Source organism: Carcharhinus amblyrhynchos, chromosome 31, assembly GCF_965287045.1.
Source record: "Carcharhinus amblyrhynchos chromosome 31, sCarAmb.v2.hapA, whole genome shotgun sequence".
NCBI lineage: Eukaryota > Metazoa > Chordata > Chondrichthyes > Carcharhiniformes > Carcharhinidae > Carcharhinus > Carcharhinus amblyrhynchos.
Genome location: NC_137354.1, coordinates 18,649,587 through 18,665,382, shown reverse-complemented (window position 1 = coordinate 18,665,382; position 15,796 = coordinate 18,649,587). Strand labels below are relative to the sequence as shown.

General features: G+C 47.0%; 1 protein-coding gene across 1 annotated transcript in view; it reads left to right on the top strand.

The window, feature by feature from the left end:
- Window positions 1-15,796, top strand: part of LOC145360363 (glutamine--fructose-6-phosphate aminotransferase [isomerizing] 1-like) — a 61,910-nt gene that overhangs the window by 20,650 nt on the left and 25,464 nt on the right. Inside the window, exons 8-12 of the mRNA XM_080215536.1 lie at window positions 2,910-2,989; window positions 6,037-6,142; window positions 7,557-7,720; window positions 10,417-10,512; window positions 11,408-11,505. Of these exons, the coding sequence (XP_080071662.1) occupies window positions 2,910-2,989; window positions 6,037-6,142; window positions 7,557-7,720; window positions 10,417-10,512; window positions 11,408-11,505 (544 nt within the window). The remainder of the gene's footprint in view (window positions 1-2,909; window positions 2,990-6,036; window positions 6,143-7,556; window positions 7,721-10,416; window positions 10,513-11,407; window positions 11,506-15,796) is intronic.

The following is a 15,796-nucleotide window of genomic DNA, read 5'->3' as shown; positions in this document are numbered from 1 at the left end:
TCTACTTTCTCAGAAGACTAAGGAAACTTGGTATGTCTGCTACAACTCTCTCCAACTTTTAAAGATGCACCATAGAAAGCATTCTTTCTGGTTGTATCACAGCTTGGTGGCTCCTGCTCTGCACACGGGTCTGGGTCTGTACTTGTTGGAGTTTAGAAGGATGAGGGGGGAATCTTATAGAGACATATAAGACAATGAAGGGGATGGATAGGGTAGAGGTAGAGAGATTCTTCCCGCTTAGAAAGGACAACAGGACTAGAGGGCACAGCTTCAAGATAAGGTGGGGGGGGGAGGGGGGGGCCGGTTTAGATCAGAGTTGAGGAGGAACTTCTTCACTCAAAGGGCGTTGAATCTCTGGAATTCTCTGCCCATTGAAGTGGTGGAGGCTGCCTCGCTAAATATATTTAAGTCACGGGTAGATAGGTTTTTGATGGACAAGGGAATTAAGGGTTATGGGGAGAAAGCAGGAAAGTGGAACTGATCCATTTCAGATCAGCCATGATCTTCATGCACCCCGGACATTCTCTCTTCCACCTTCTTCCATAGGGAAAAAGACACAAAAGTCTGAGGTCATGTACCAACCAACTCAAGAACAGCTTCTTTCCTGCTATCATCAGACTTTTGAATGGACTTGCCTCGCATTAAGTTGATCTTTCTCTGCACCCTAGCTATGACTGTAACATTACATTCTGCACCCTCTCCTTTCTTTCTCTATGAATTGTATGCATTGCCTGCATAACATACAAAAACCAATACTTTTCACTGTAAATACATGTGGCGATGATAAATCAATAATATCAATCAATAATACTATTGAGGGAAGGGCTCAGGAGTAGGGCCACTCAGGCACCTCGAAGTAGTACTAATTGTATTGGAGGGAGCACAGGGGAGATTCACCAAAATGCTTGCTGGGATGGAACGTTTAAGTTGTGAAGAGAGGTTGGATAGGCTTGGGTTGTTTTTGTTGGAGCAGAGAAGACTGAGGGGCGACCTGATCGAGATGTACAAGATTGACGGGCATGGACAGAGTGGATAAGGAACTGACCCTTAGTTGAGAGGTCAGTCACAAGGGGACATAGGTTCATGGTGAGGAATCACAGGTTTAGGGGGGATGTGACGAAAAACTTTCTTTACCCTGAGGGTGGTGAGGGTCTGGAATGCGCTGTCTGGGAGGGCGCTAGAGGCGGGATGTCTCACGTCCTTTAAAAAGTGGCCTGGATGAGTGCTTGGCATACCATAACTTTCAGGGCTATGGGCCCAAATGCTGGCAAATGGATTAAGTGGGAGTTCAGGTGTTTCTAATGTATCAGTGCAGACTCGATGGGCTGAAGGGCCTCTTCTGCACTGTATGATTCTATGATTACTAATAGTAAATCCTTGCACCCCCCCCCCCCCCCCAATCTGTAAGCAGATGTGCTTACAGTTTAGAATCACATACTTTATTTGATTTATTATTGTCACATCCATAGAAACCCTACAGTACAGGAGGAGGCCATTCAGCCCATCAAGTCTGCACCGACAGCAGTCCCACTTAGGCCCTCTACCCTGGGATACAGTGAAAAGTATTGTTTCTTGTGTGCTATAGAGACAAAGCATACCATCCGTAGAGTACAGAGGGGAGAAGGAAAGGAAACAGTGCAGAATATAGTGTTACAATCATAACTAGGGTGCACAGAAAGATCAACTTAACATGAGGTAGGTCCATTCAAAAGTCCGAGGGCAGCAGGAAAGAAGCTGTTCTTTAGACGATTGGTATGTGACCTCAGAATTTTGTATCCTTAAGAGAGAATGTCTGGGGTGCATGGGGTCCTTAATTATGTTGGCTGCTTTTCTGTGGCAGTGGGAAGGGTAGATGGAGTCATTGGATGGGAGGCTGGTTTGCGTGATAATTGAGCTACGTTCACAACCCTTTTGTAGTTTCTTGCGGTCTTGGGCAGAGCAGGAGCCCATACCAAGCTGTGATACAACCAGAAAGAATGCTTTCTATGGTGCATCTGTAAAAGTTGGTGAGACAGACCAAACTGTGAATATTAACATCGAGATTGTCCTTCAAGCCCTGGAATTTTAGCATTTAGACTGTCCCAAGTGGACATGAGTAGATTCCCTCAAAGCTAATGTTTATAAATGACTTGTTAAATGTCCCTTTTGGAAACAAAATGCAATGCACCTTCAATACGCTTACCTGTAAGTCAGAAGTTTGTGACGTCAAATTCCCAGTGCGGAGACTTGGGTACAATGTTTGGACTGATTCTTCATTGCAATGCTGAGAGACTGCTTGTGCAGTCACCTTCCAAACAAGATGTGAAGCCAACACCCAGTGTACTCACTCAGGTGGATGTGGAAGTTCATCGGCATACATCATTGGCTGTGAAATGTCGATCGGTTTTTAATTAGTGTGAAGGGTTATGGGGAACGGGCAGGAAGGTGGAGAAGAGGCCGATTAGCAGTTTATAAAATTATGAGGAACGTGGATAAGGTGAACAGTTGGAAGCTTTTTCCCAGGGCAGAAATGACAACTGTAAGGCGGGGAGGTTCAGTGGAGATGTGCAGGGGAATCTTTTTATGCAGAGGATGGGGGCTGGAATGCACTGCCAAGTGAGGCAGATACATTATCGACATGGAAGATTTATCTGGATAGACACATGAACAGATGGGGAATAGAGGGATCCAGGCAGTTGGCCTAGATAGGACAACGTGATCGGTGCAGGTTTGGTGGGCCAAAGGGCCTGTTCCTGTGCTGTCCTGTTCTTTGCTCTTCTATGAGGAGATCGGCCATGATCGAATTGAACGGTAGAGCAGGCTGAAGGGGCCTTGTTCTTATGAGACGCCTCGATGATGATGCGATGCAATGCCCTGCACCTTACAAATATGTCGATAGTCGAAAAACTGTATGTTTTTTTTCAATTTAGACGGGGAAGTCCTCTGATGATTGGTGTAAGGAGCAATCACAAACTCTCTACTGACCACATACCAGTTCTGTATCGTACGTGTAAGTAACAACAGAGCTAAGGGCAGAGGGGTTAATGTTCCACCTGAGACGGTTGGTACCTAAAGCAATTCTATTCTTCTTCATTGACTCGCTTTAATGTAGTCAGCACTTGTTGGGCCACAGGTGTCAGTTGAATCCAAACGGATCTTAACAAGTTTTAATCCCCTGGAGGAAGGGAATGGCTTGTAAAGATGAGAACACCTTGCAGTGAACCTAATTACAATGCAAATCAAATGCACATGGGTGAGCTCAATAAGAAAGTAAAAGCTGGGTGATTTTGGTTTTAAGTGTCAGTTTGAGATTCACCTCGAACTTGAACATGCCCCCCGGTTTCTGTCAATCTTCCAGTGAGTGGGTGGAGGTGTTTGGGTTCTGCTATCATTACCACCCTCCCCTGTCAAGGTATATTTACTCAATTGCAATTATTGTCCTCAACGCAAATGAATTTTACATCTTCCTAAGAGCTTAAATCAACTGTAGAAAATTTTGGAGAAACTCGAGGTCTGACAATATCTGTGAAGAGAGAATAGAGCCAATATTTTGAGCTAGGATGTCATCCAGACTTGAAATGTTGGCTCTATTCTCTCTCCATAGACGCTGCCAAGTCTGCTCAGTTTTTCCAACATTTTCTGTTTTTGATTTAGATTCCAGGATCCACGGTATTTTGCCTTTATCTTAAATGGACTATGCTAGCTATTGATGTAGCCTTAAGATAAAATATCCTGTCTTCAGACTAAACAGAGATGTCTCAGCATAAAACATGCACAGTATCTTATCACAGTGGTTAGGGCAGTGCTGCCTCACAGTCCCAGGGACCTGGGTCTGATTCCCAAATTTCCTATGTGGAGTCTGCATGTTCTCCCCGTGTCTGCATGCATTTCCTCCGGGTGCTCCAATTTCCTCCCAAAGATGTGTGGGTTAGGTGGATTGGCCGTGCTAAATTGCCCCTTGGTGTCAGGGGGAACTAGCTAGGCTAAGTGCAAGGGGTTGTGGGGGTAGGGCTTGGGTGGGATTGTGATCGGTGCAGACTCGTTGGGCTGAATGGCTGCCTCCTGCACTGTAGGATTCTAAATATCTCTTCTATTAGAGAGTAACCTCCCTCAGAACTTAGAATCTTATATTTGAGGATTGGTGAAGGTTAGGGTCCATGAGATTTACAGACGAAGACTATCATCTTTTTTAATGGTTTGTTTTGATTTGATTTATTATTGTCACATGTATTAGTATACAGTGAAAAGTATTGTTTCTTGTGTGCTATACAGACAAAGCATACCGTTCATAGAGAAGGAAAGGAGAGAGTGCAGCGTGTAGTGTTACAGTCATAGCTAGGTTGTAGAGAAAGATCAACTGAGGTAGGTCCTTTCAAAAGTCTGTTGGCAGCAGGGAAGAAGCTGTTCTTGAGTTCGTTGGTACGTGACCTCAGACTTTCGTGTCTTTTTCCCGATGGAAAAATGCCCCGGGTGCGTGGGGTCCTTGATTATATAAGTTAATTTATTGGTGTCACAAGTAGGCTTACATTATCACTGCAATGAAGTTACTGTGAAAATCGCCTAATCGCCACACTCTGGCGCCTGTTCGGCTACAATGAGCAAGAATTTAGCATGGCCAGTTCTCCTAACCAGCACGTCTTTCAGACTATGGGAGGAAACTGGAGCACCCAGAGGAAACCCATGCAGACATGGGAAGAACCTGCAAACTCCAACGCGCACAGTGATCCAAGCCGGGAATCGAACCTGGGTCCCTGACGCTGTGAGGGAGCAGTGCTAACCACTATGCCACCGTGGAATTGAGGAGTTATGCTGGCTGCTTTTCTGAGGCAGCAGGAAGTGTAGATGGAGTCAATGGGTGGGAGAGTGGTTTGCGTGATGGACTGGGCTGCATTTCTGACCCTTTGTAGTTTCTTGTGGTCTTGGTCAGAGCAGGAGCCCATACCAAGCTGTGATACATCTGGAAAGGATGCTTTCTATGGTGCATCTGCTATGGCTACTTTATAATAGTTTACCCTGAGCTTACATCTTGGGTGCAGTAATCTTTTGAATATTAGAGCAAGATAAACTAATTAATCTAAATATGAGCAAAACTCAAAAGAGAAAACGCTGGAAAATCTCAGCAGGTCTGGCAGCATCTGTAAGAAGAGAAAAGAGTTGACGTTTCGAGTCGAGATGACCCTTTGTCAAAGCTAAAAGGCACAGAAAGTGGGAGATATTTATACTGCAGGGTGAGGGAATGAAAGATGAGTCATAACCATAGAAACCAGGGGAAAAGACTGCTAATGGCAGTCCACAGAGAGGATAAAGTGTGTGAAAGGTCAAACAGCAGAGAAGCTGTAAGCTGTGACAGATGGAGATGTTAGGTGCAAAGTCAAATCCATTTAGAGAGTGAGAATTGGATATTCAAAGAAATAACAAACTGATTTTATAATTAATAGTCAAAAGTATAAAGCATAGTTTATACGTTTGCCTCAGATATCAGGAGAACTATCAGCTCCAAGATGTTCCTGCAAAATCTGGCTGATTTGTTTATCCGAGTTTGCACTGTAAAGAAAATCTGTTGCGTTTGAATAACGTGACCAGTGTCTGTTTTACTGTCAGAGTTCTCTGTCTGAGTAATTCTTTAGAAGCAAAACAGCGTGTTATTTTCTCATTAAAAAGAGGTGCAATCCAATCGGTTTGTCTTCTGTTGGAAACTCCTGTTCTCAAGGTGTTTGTAGGAAGTCCCACAACACCAGGTTAAAGTCCAACAGGTTTACATAGAATCCCAAGCTTTCACCTGATGAAGGAGCAGTGCTCTGAAAGCACGTGTTTCCAAATAAAGCTGTTGGACTTTAACCTGGTGTTGTGAGACTCCTTACTGTGTCCACCCCAGTCCAATGCCGGCATCTCCAAGTCTTTGCGTGTGTGTATGTGAGAGTGAAACTATGAATTTCTCAAGGGATGCTTTGGCTGTATTAGATTTGTGTTCAATTTCTAAACCTTTCATACGCTGAAGGGCAACCAGGTAACCCTCCCATGAGTTTCGATGGTTAATTATCTGAATGGTTTTGCCAGGTAAAGGAGTGAAGGCAAACTGCCCAGTCTCTCGCACTGATGGTACCTCTTTGTACCCAGTTGGGGAAGAGAAGTCGGTGGAATACTACTTTGCGTCAGATGCCAGGTAAATCTTCTGAAATATATTGTTTTGGTTTAAACTGGTGCTGACTAGATGGAGACTTGTGAGCAAGGCATGTTTCCAAGATAAGTGACTGTTAAATGGGATGCCAAAACATGTCTTGGTAAGATTTCCCCCTTTGTGGGTCTCTTGTGCTGTTGCTCTTAGGGTGGCACAGTGGTTAGCACTGCTGCTTCTCAGTGCCAGGGACTGGGGTTCAAACCCAGGCTTGGGTCACTGTCTGTGCAGAATTTACACGTTCTCCCCGTGTCTGTGTGGGTTTCTGCCGGGCGCTCCAATTTCCTCACACTGTCCGAAAGCCGTGCTGGTTAGGTGCATTGGCCATGCTAAATTCTCCCTCAGTGCGCCCGAACAGGCGCCAGAGTGTAGACGAAATATACCCCACCACAAATAGCTTTGAGACAAAACATCCCGAGGTTTACCGTGGCCGGGGACCTCGATCTTCAATCAGGTCAAACTCGAGTGTCCCACCAAGATACTACTAACGTGTCTCTTGTTCCACCAGAGGCCCAAACATTCTAGACCACTGCTACATTATATCTGATGAAGAGAAATGTTCAGGGAAAGTAATAAAAAGTAACCTCAGTTTTTTTTTTAGATGTCTGATGCTTTTTCTCCAGGGCTGCACACAGCAGTGTCATGGAATCCATACAGTTTAGAAGAGGGCCATTCAGCCCATTGAGTCTGCACCAATTCTCTGACAGAGCATCCCACCAAAGCCCTCTCCCCTGCCCTATCTGTAACTCCATTTACGATGGCCAATCCTAACCTGCACATCGTTGGACACTAAAGGGGCAATTTCACACAGCCAATCCATCTAACCTGCACATCTTTGGACCGTGGGAGGAAACTGGAGACCCAGAGGAAACATATGCAGACACGGGGAGAACATGTAAACTCCAAGCAGAGGCCGGAATTGAACCTGAGTCCTTGACGCCGTGGGGCAGCAGTGCTAACCGCTGTGCTGCCCGGAGATTGATTTTCAATTCATGGAGACTTTAAGCTGATACTGGAGGCCCTACAAGCCAAAATGTAACAGCAGCAGTGATAATTAATAAAGGACGATTAGGGGTGAAAATTGCTGATTTCTACATTTTTCTTCATAAAATGATTTTAGTTTAACCAGTTGTCAGTCCTGGATCCTGAATGTTGGGAGGGTCAGCAAGAGGGAATTCTGCAGAAAGAGAAACAGATGCAGAATTGAGACATTTTGTGGGCTGAGAGGCAGAAGTTACTGGGGGGGTTTTTTTTAGCTTGTTTATGAGTAGATTGTGTTGCTGTTCAATGCTAGGTGGATGGGATTTTCTCAGTCTGGATTCTCCTTTTCGGAGCAATGTTTATCCATGGGTTTGTTCGTGTGTGAGCAGGTTGACAGGCTGTGGTTTGATTTATTTCCCAGTGCCCTCATCGAACACACCAACCAAGTGATCTTCCTGGAAGATGATGATGTGGCAGCGGTGGACATGGGCTGCCTATCCATTCACCGGGTTGAACGTACAGCCAGTGACTGCCCGGCGCGTGGTATCCAGACCCTGCAAATGGAGCTGCAGCAGATGATGAAAGGTAAAGGGGTGGTGGGTTGGGGTGGGGGCAGAATTTGCTGAGATGGGAGTTGACACTTCTGAGCAGAATTTTCCCATCCTGCCCACCACGGGAAACGTGGCCGGCTGGGCGGAAGACCATTGAACTCGGGTGGGATTTTCCGGTCTGGGGGTGAACACAGCCGGAAAATCCCACCTACTGATGATCGATGCTCCTTCGCCACCCCGTCTGCTGGCTACATACCTCACCAGATGCCCGGCCTCACTTGAGAGGAGTATCCTCTCCAGCCGATGGTGGGGGGAGTGTTTCCATTTCCCCATGCCAGCTGTTTCAAGGAGTCCCGAAGCAATTTACCAAAGGGACAGCTTCAGTAACCCTCGTGATGAACTAGGGGCAGGGATATGCCAATCAGCCTCTCAAGTCTCCTTTTCTGTTTGATAGGATCATGGCCTTAACTCCACTTCCCTTCCTGCTATCTATAACTTTTAACTTGTTTATTGTTCAAGGGTCTAATTAAATCAACGTACCAATTAAGAAGTTACTGGGTCTATAGAAATGTTTAGAAATAAGTAACTACTGGTTGAGGTGTACCACCACCTGACCTACATATCCTGGGACACTAAGGAGCAATGTAGCATGGCCAATCCACCTAACCTATTTGATTTATAACTTGTCACGCCTTGGGGTAAAGTGAAAATATTGTTTCTTGCCTGGTTATTGATGGCACAGTGGTTAGCACTGCTGTCTCACAGCACCAGAGGTCCGATTCCCGGCTTGTGTCACTGTCTGTGCAGAGTCTGTATTTCTCCCCATGTCTGCGTGGGTTTCCTCCCACAGTCTGAAAGACGTGCTGGTTAGGTCATGCTAAATTCTCCCTCAGTGTACCCAAACAAGCAACTAGGGGATTTTCATAGTAACTTCACTGCGGTGTTAATGTAAGCCTATATGTTAATAGAAGCTGACATTTATCCCTCAGTCAATATCACTGACATGCTTGCTGTTTGTGGGATCTTGCTGTGCAGAAATGGGCTGCAGGGTTCCCCAACTTTATGACAGTAACCACACTTCAGAAAGCACCTTCACTGGCTGTAAAGCTCTGTCACAGCATCCGAAGGTCATGAGAGATGCTACATAAATGCATAGATTCAAAGACTTTGACAGCACAGAAAGAGGCCATTTGGCCCATCACATCAAAGCCAGTCAACAGAGATGTGACTACACTCATCCCATTTTCCAGCGCTTGGCTCACAGCTCTCGAACAGCAGCACATTGAATATCTGGATGTTTCTTAAACGTTACGATAATTTCGGAGTCCACCACCCTTTCAGGCAGTGAGTTCCGGTCTCCCCCCAGCCTCTGGGTGGGATTGCATCAGTGCAGACTTGATGAACCGAATGGCCCCCTTCTGCATTGTGTGGTTTCTGTGCCGCCTTAACCACCTTACCTGCCTGCCCTGCCACCTTCAGGGATACGAGTCCTTTCTCTAATCCTTTCTTCCCTTCCCTGCTTGCCCATTGGGAGCTAGTGGGAGGCTGGAGTCTGGTAGGGATTGGACTGAATCAGAAATGGCAGAATTCTTTCCTGAACATACGAATTAGGAGTAGGCCACTTGGCCCCTCGAGCCATGGCTGGTCTGATTGGAACCTCAACGTTGATCTCATAATTGATTTTGGACGCTTTTTCCTGGTCATCATTCTCGTTTATTGGCTCCTGACGACCTTCATCTCTCGGCATGGTGAAATTTGAGTTTGTGACCTCTTTCGAGTTCTGAATTCTCCACTAGAGTCAGTGGGCTACCGTAGGCATTGAAGCTGAACCTGTTGTAAATAGATCCTCAAAAGAGAGAGTGGCAAGAGGGTGCCCTATCCACATCAATGGAGGTGAAGTAGAATTGGTCGAGAGCATGTGACCAGATCACCATCAATCTGTCCTGGTCCCCCCCATGCCAACGTTGTAGTTAAAGTCTACAATGCCCCCACTTTCTCAGAAGACTCAGGAAATTTGGCATGTCAGTGACAGCTCTCACCAATTTCTACAGATGCACCATAGAAAACATTCTTTTGGGTTGTATCACAGCTTGGTATGGGCTCCTGCTCTGCCCAAGACCACAAGAAACTACTAAAGGTCGTGAATGTAGCCCAATCCATCACGCAAACCAGCCTCCCATCCATTGAGTCTGTCTACACTTCCCGCTGCCTTGGAAAAACAGCCAGCATAATTAAGGACCCCATGTACCCTGGTCATTCTCTCTTCCACCTTCTTCCTTCAGGAAAAAGATACAAAAGTCTGAGGTCACGTACCAACCGACTCAAGAACAGCTTCTTCCCTGCTGCCATCAGCCTTTTGAATGGACCTACCTTGCATTAAGTTGATCTTTCTCTACACCCTAGCTATGACAGTAACACTACATTCTGCACCCTCTCCTTCTCTATGAACGGTATGCTTTGTCCATATAGCGCGCAAGAAACAATACTTTTCACTGTATGTTAATACATGCGGCAATAATAAATCGAATGAAAATCTTAAGAATGCGCATGTTTGGACGGGGGATTCAGACTGAATTACAAATGTTAAACATGGGCCTGATGCAGGAGTTTGATAAATTATTCCAAGCATAGCCTTGAGACTTTGTAATCCTTCTACACAGAATCTTCTGACCTTTCTCATTAGGTATGTTTTCATGTGATTATTCTGCCTGACCTTTTGTTTTGTTGCAGGAAGCTACAGTTCCTTTATGCAGAAGGAAATCTTTGAACAGCCAGAATCTGTGGTAAACACCATGAGAGGAAGGGTCAACTTTGAGAATAACACGGGTAAGAGTCAATACCTTGCAGCTCGCTGTCTGCTATTCTCGGCTTATTTGGGAGTGCAGTGTTGACAGTTCCGGGATTGGGACAGAATCTCCAAGCCACGAGCATGAGGAAGGAATGCTGAGGTGGGTGAATTAAGTAAGGTGCCTGCCCCTTTAAGAATTGTTTAAACTGGGCCCCACAGCTAGGTAGAGGCACAGTGGTGGGCGCTGCTGCTGCACAGCTCCGGGGACCCGGGTTCGATTCCCAGCTAGGGTCACTGTCTTTGTTGCAGCGTTAATGTGAGCTTACTTGTGACACTAAATAAATAAACCTTAAAAAAGAGGATTTGATGTGGACTGTGGGAGACCTGGAGGAAACCCACGCAGACATGGGGAAAGCGTGCAAACTCCGCACAGACAGTGACCCAAACCGGGAATCGAACCCAGGTCCCTGGCTTTGAGGCAGCAGTGCTAACTACCGTGGAACCGTACGTTCAGCCGTTTCAACCGCATTGCTGTGGCTCTGGTGTCACATGTAGGCCAGATCAGGTAAGGATGGCAGGTTTCCCTCCCTGAAGGGGTGATTGTGAGCCGGATGGATTTTTCCAATGATAGTCCTGTGCTCACAAATGATTAGTTGAATTTAAACTACCCCAGCTGTCACGGGATTTGAACCCACGTCCCCAGAGCATTGGGCTGGGAATTATTAATCCGGTAGCATTACCACTAAGAAGACACATGATGGTGAGGTTGGGTTAATCATTGTTGCTGATGTGTAGGAAGAGTGCAGTCCTGAACCGCTGAAAGAGGGATCCACGGGGATATCTTGATTGCCTTCTCATGATGCCACACGATGTTGGCCAGTATGATTGGTCAGGCTTTAATTCGGTAACGTGTGCCTCTCTCTTGTCTCTCAGTGATCCTTGGTGGATTAAAGGATTCAATTAAGGAAATCCGAAGGTGCAGGCGCTTACTAATTATTGCTTGTGGAACCAGTTATCACACCGGACTGGCGGTAGGTTTTCATTGCCGACTTTGCATTCCGAGCACGTCCAGCACGGGTCCGTCCGACCGTGTTGTCCAGGAGGTTCCCAGGCCCAGTGTCACAGGCTCCCAGCCAGTGACTGGGGGATATCTCTCAGGCCTGTCAGTGTGCCTCAGTATATGTGCATCAGTATTTCCCATGCAAACATGGGTATGTAAATGGAGCAGGGGTAGGCCATTCGGCCCCATGGGCCTGCTGTACCATTTGATAGCATCATGGTTGATCAGATCGAGGCTCCACTCTCCGGCCTATCCCCAAAACTCTTGACTACCTTATTTCCTTATTTATTGAGAATCTACCCATCTCCATCTGTAACCCCCATCTCCACTGCCCTCTGGGGAAGAAAATTCCACACACCTCCCAACTTCTGAGAAAAGGAAACTTGCCCCTCGTCTGATGTCGTCATCCGAGGGGTTTGCACTCGACCTGACCTATCTCCCCAATCTGACTGATTTATTACTGTCACGTGCGTTGGGGTACAGTGGAAAGTATTGTTTCCTGTGCCTATACAGACAAAGCATACCGTTTATCAAGTATGTAGGGGAGAAGGAAAGGAGAGTGTGCAGAATGTAGAGTTACAGTCATAGTTAGGGTGTTGAGAAAGATCAACTTAATGTGAGGTAGGTCCATTCAAAAGTCTGATGGCAGCAGGGAAGAAGCTGTTCTTGAGTCAGTTGGTACATGACCTCAGACTTTTGTATCTTTTTCCTGACGCTAGCAGGTGGAAGAGAGAATGTCTGGGATGCGTGGGGGTCCTTGATTATGCTGGCTGCTTTGCCGAGGCAGCAGGAAGTGTAGACAGAGCCAATGGATGAACTGGGTTGCATTCACGACCTTTTGTAGTTTCTTGCAGTCTTGGGCAGAGCAGGAGCCATACCAAGCTGTCATATAACCAGAAAGAATACTTTCTGTGGTGCATCTGTAGTGAGAGTCCGAATGTGGTCAGTGTTAGATCACCCAGACCCTGACCCTAAATCTGATATCGCAATTGACTGGGTGTGATTTATTATTGTCAGATGTATTGGGATACAGTGAAAAATATTGTTTCTTGCACACTATACAGACAGAACGTACCATTCGTAGAGTACATAGGAGGGAAGGGAAGGCACAGAATGTAGTGTTCCAGTCATTGCTGTCCTGAGTGTTTGAGGGATGGTGCATGTTCCTCCAAGCTCTCACCCTCCCGCCCTCCCAACCTGACAGAGGTGGCTCTTTTTTGACTATCAGGGAGTCCCAACGGGAGAGCAGGGTGTGGGAAGGGCTTGGCATTTTCCATTTTGGGACAAAGGTGAGGAGTTAAGCGAGAAGGGGGTAGCAGTGTACTGTCATCCAGGTAGCCTTGGCAATGGTGGGTACCCCTGGCTCGGTTGTGCTGGTGCCCATGATCCTTGGCACTAGGGGTTAGTTGGTGCTTGAGGGGAGGGATCCTTGGCCCTCCAGTACTCAACTGCCTCTGCCACCAGTTGTGGCTGACCAGAGGGTGAGTGGGGAAGGGCAGAATGTCAGTAGCTGGGTGGCATTGTTTAGGGTACCGTACCAGGTTGATAGGGTTGTTAAGAAGGCGTACGGTGTGTTAGCTTTTATTGGTAGAAGGATTGAGTTTCGGAGCCATGAGGTCATGTTGAAGTTGTACAAAACTCTGATGTGGTCGCGCTTGGAGTATTGCGTACAGTTCTGGTCGCCACATTATAGGAAAGATGTGGAAGCATTGGAATGGCTGCAGAGAAGATTTACCAGGTTGTTGCCTGGTATGGTAGGAAGGTCTTAGGCTGAGGGACTTGAGGCTGTTTTCATTAGAGAGAAGAAGGTTAAGAGGTGGCTTAATAGAGGCATATAAAATGATCAGGGGATTAGATAGGGTGGACATTGAGAGCCTTTTTCATCAGATGGAGATGGCTAACACGAGGGGGACATAGCTTTAAATTGAGGGGTGATAAATATAGGACAGATGTCCGAAATAGGTTCTTTATTCAGAGTAGTAAGAGCGTGGAATGCCCTGCCTGCAACAGTAGTGGATTCGTCAACATTAAGAGCATTTAAATGGTCATTGGATAAACATATGGATGATATTGGAATAGTGTAGGTTAGATGGGCTTTAGATTGGTTTCACAGGTCGGTGCAACATCGAGGGCCGAAGGGCCTGTACTGCGCTGTAATGTTCTATCTTCTATGAATAATTGAAGTGAGTGGAGGCAGAGAGATGTGCACGTGGCTGGCATGACCAGAAGGTGTGATTGGGTTTGGTGCAGTGTCAGGAGTGAGTCCTAAGGGACAGAGGCCTCTGGTTGGTGAAGGGGAGGGGATGACGCATTGGGTAGTGTGCCGGCTGTGTCCCCGCATGGTGAGGTGGGTGAGACAATGTGCAGATTCACTCCAGTGAGATTCATAGATGTTTCTTGGCATTGCTGCTGCGAGTGGTACCACGCTCTGAGCATTCACGACCCTTGCCACTTGCTTTGCTCTCTCTCTTTCCGCAGGGTTGGTCCAGAGGGCTTCCTGCCCACCCCCCATGGCTGCCTTCCTGACCTCGAGCTCCTAACAGAGAGACACCAAATTGACGTCACAAAAATCTGGGAGTCCATTCCTTCTCCTAGTCATAGAACCATGCAGAGCAGAGAGAGGTCCTTTGGCCCATCATATCTGCACCAACCATCATGCACCTATCCATTCTAATCCTATTTTCCAGCACTTGATTCATAGTTTTGTACGCTATGGTATTCCAAGTGCTCATCATAAATGTTTCTTAAATGTTGAGAGTTCCTGCCTCTGCCACCCTTTTGGGCAGCGAGTTCCAGATTCCCATCACCCTCTGGGTGAAAGAGGTTTTCCTCAAATCCCCTCTAAATCTCCTGTCTCTTGTATTAAATCCATGCCCCTGTTACTGACCCCTACACTAAGGCGAAAGGTTCTTCCTATCCATCCTATTTGTCCCTCGTAATTTTGTACACCTCAATCAGGTCCCCCCTCAACCTTCTCTAATCCAAGAAAACAACACCAGCCTCTCTCACTCCAGTCCAGGCAACATCCTGGTGGATCTCCTCTGCAGCCTTTCCCTTGACTGTTCCCTTGCTATTACTTGCCCCGAGTGGCAGATAACGCCCACAATTATCCCCCCCTCTCTTTGAATTTACCACCAAATGTGTTTCCCTCAACCCTTTGTGGAATGGACTTGAGGGGCCGAATGGCCTACTCCTGATCCTGCATTCCGTTTTGCCCAGCCAATCTCCAATATCGCAAAGTTAAAACGTTTGTTTATCAGTCACGAGTAAGGCTGACATTAACACTGCAATGAAGTTACTGTGAAATTCCTCGAGTCACCACAGTCCGGCATTTGTTCGGGTCAGTGCACCCAACCAGCACGCCTTTCGGACTGTGGGAGGAAACTGGAGCACCTGGAGGAAACCCACGCAGACATGAGGAGAATGTGCAGACTCCACACAGTGGCGCAGGCTGGGAATCGAACCCAGCTCCCTAGCACTGTGAGGCGGTGCGCTAACCAGTGTGCCACCGTGCAGACAGTGATTGTCTGAAGTTTAAATAGAATCATAGAATCCCTGCAATGCAGAAGATGGCCATTCGGCCCATCGCGTCTGCACCTACCACAATTCCACCTAGGCCCTATCCCCATAATCCCAAGTATTTACCCTAGCTAATCCCTCTGACACTAAGAGGCAATTTAGAATGGCCAGTCCACCCAACCCGCATATCTTTGGACTCACATTAACACTGCAATGAAGTTACTGTGAAAATCTCCTGGTCGCCCCATTTGGGTACACTGAGGGAGAACTTAGCATGGCCAATGCACCCTACCCAGCACGTCTTTCGGACTGTGGGAGGAAACTGGAGCACCTGGAGGAAACCCATGCAGACATGAGGAGAATGTGCAGACTTCACACGGACAGTGACCCAAGCCGGGAATCGAACCTAGGTCCCTGACGCTGTGAGGCAGCAGTGCTAACTACTGTGCCACCGTTGGGGGTGGTGCGGGGGGGGGAATGTTTTATTTTTGAGCCTGCTCAGGGTTGTCGCAGCCTTGGCAAATGCTGGCGGGGACCTGCTGACATGTTAATGGGTAATTTATTACCACTCTGGATGTGGAGCCTGCCTGCTTCCCCTCACAGCCTGTTGTCTAATCGCGACAAATTGTCTCCTGCTTTGAAAGGAGCCAGGGTGAAGGGGGTTGGGGAGGGGGGGGGGGGGTTCTCCGGGGCTGCATTGTGAGCTGACAGCCCCTCGCAAGCCTCATTAATTCTGCTCAATT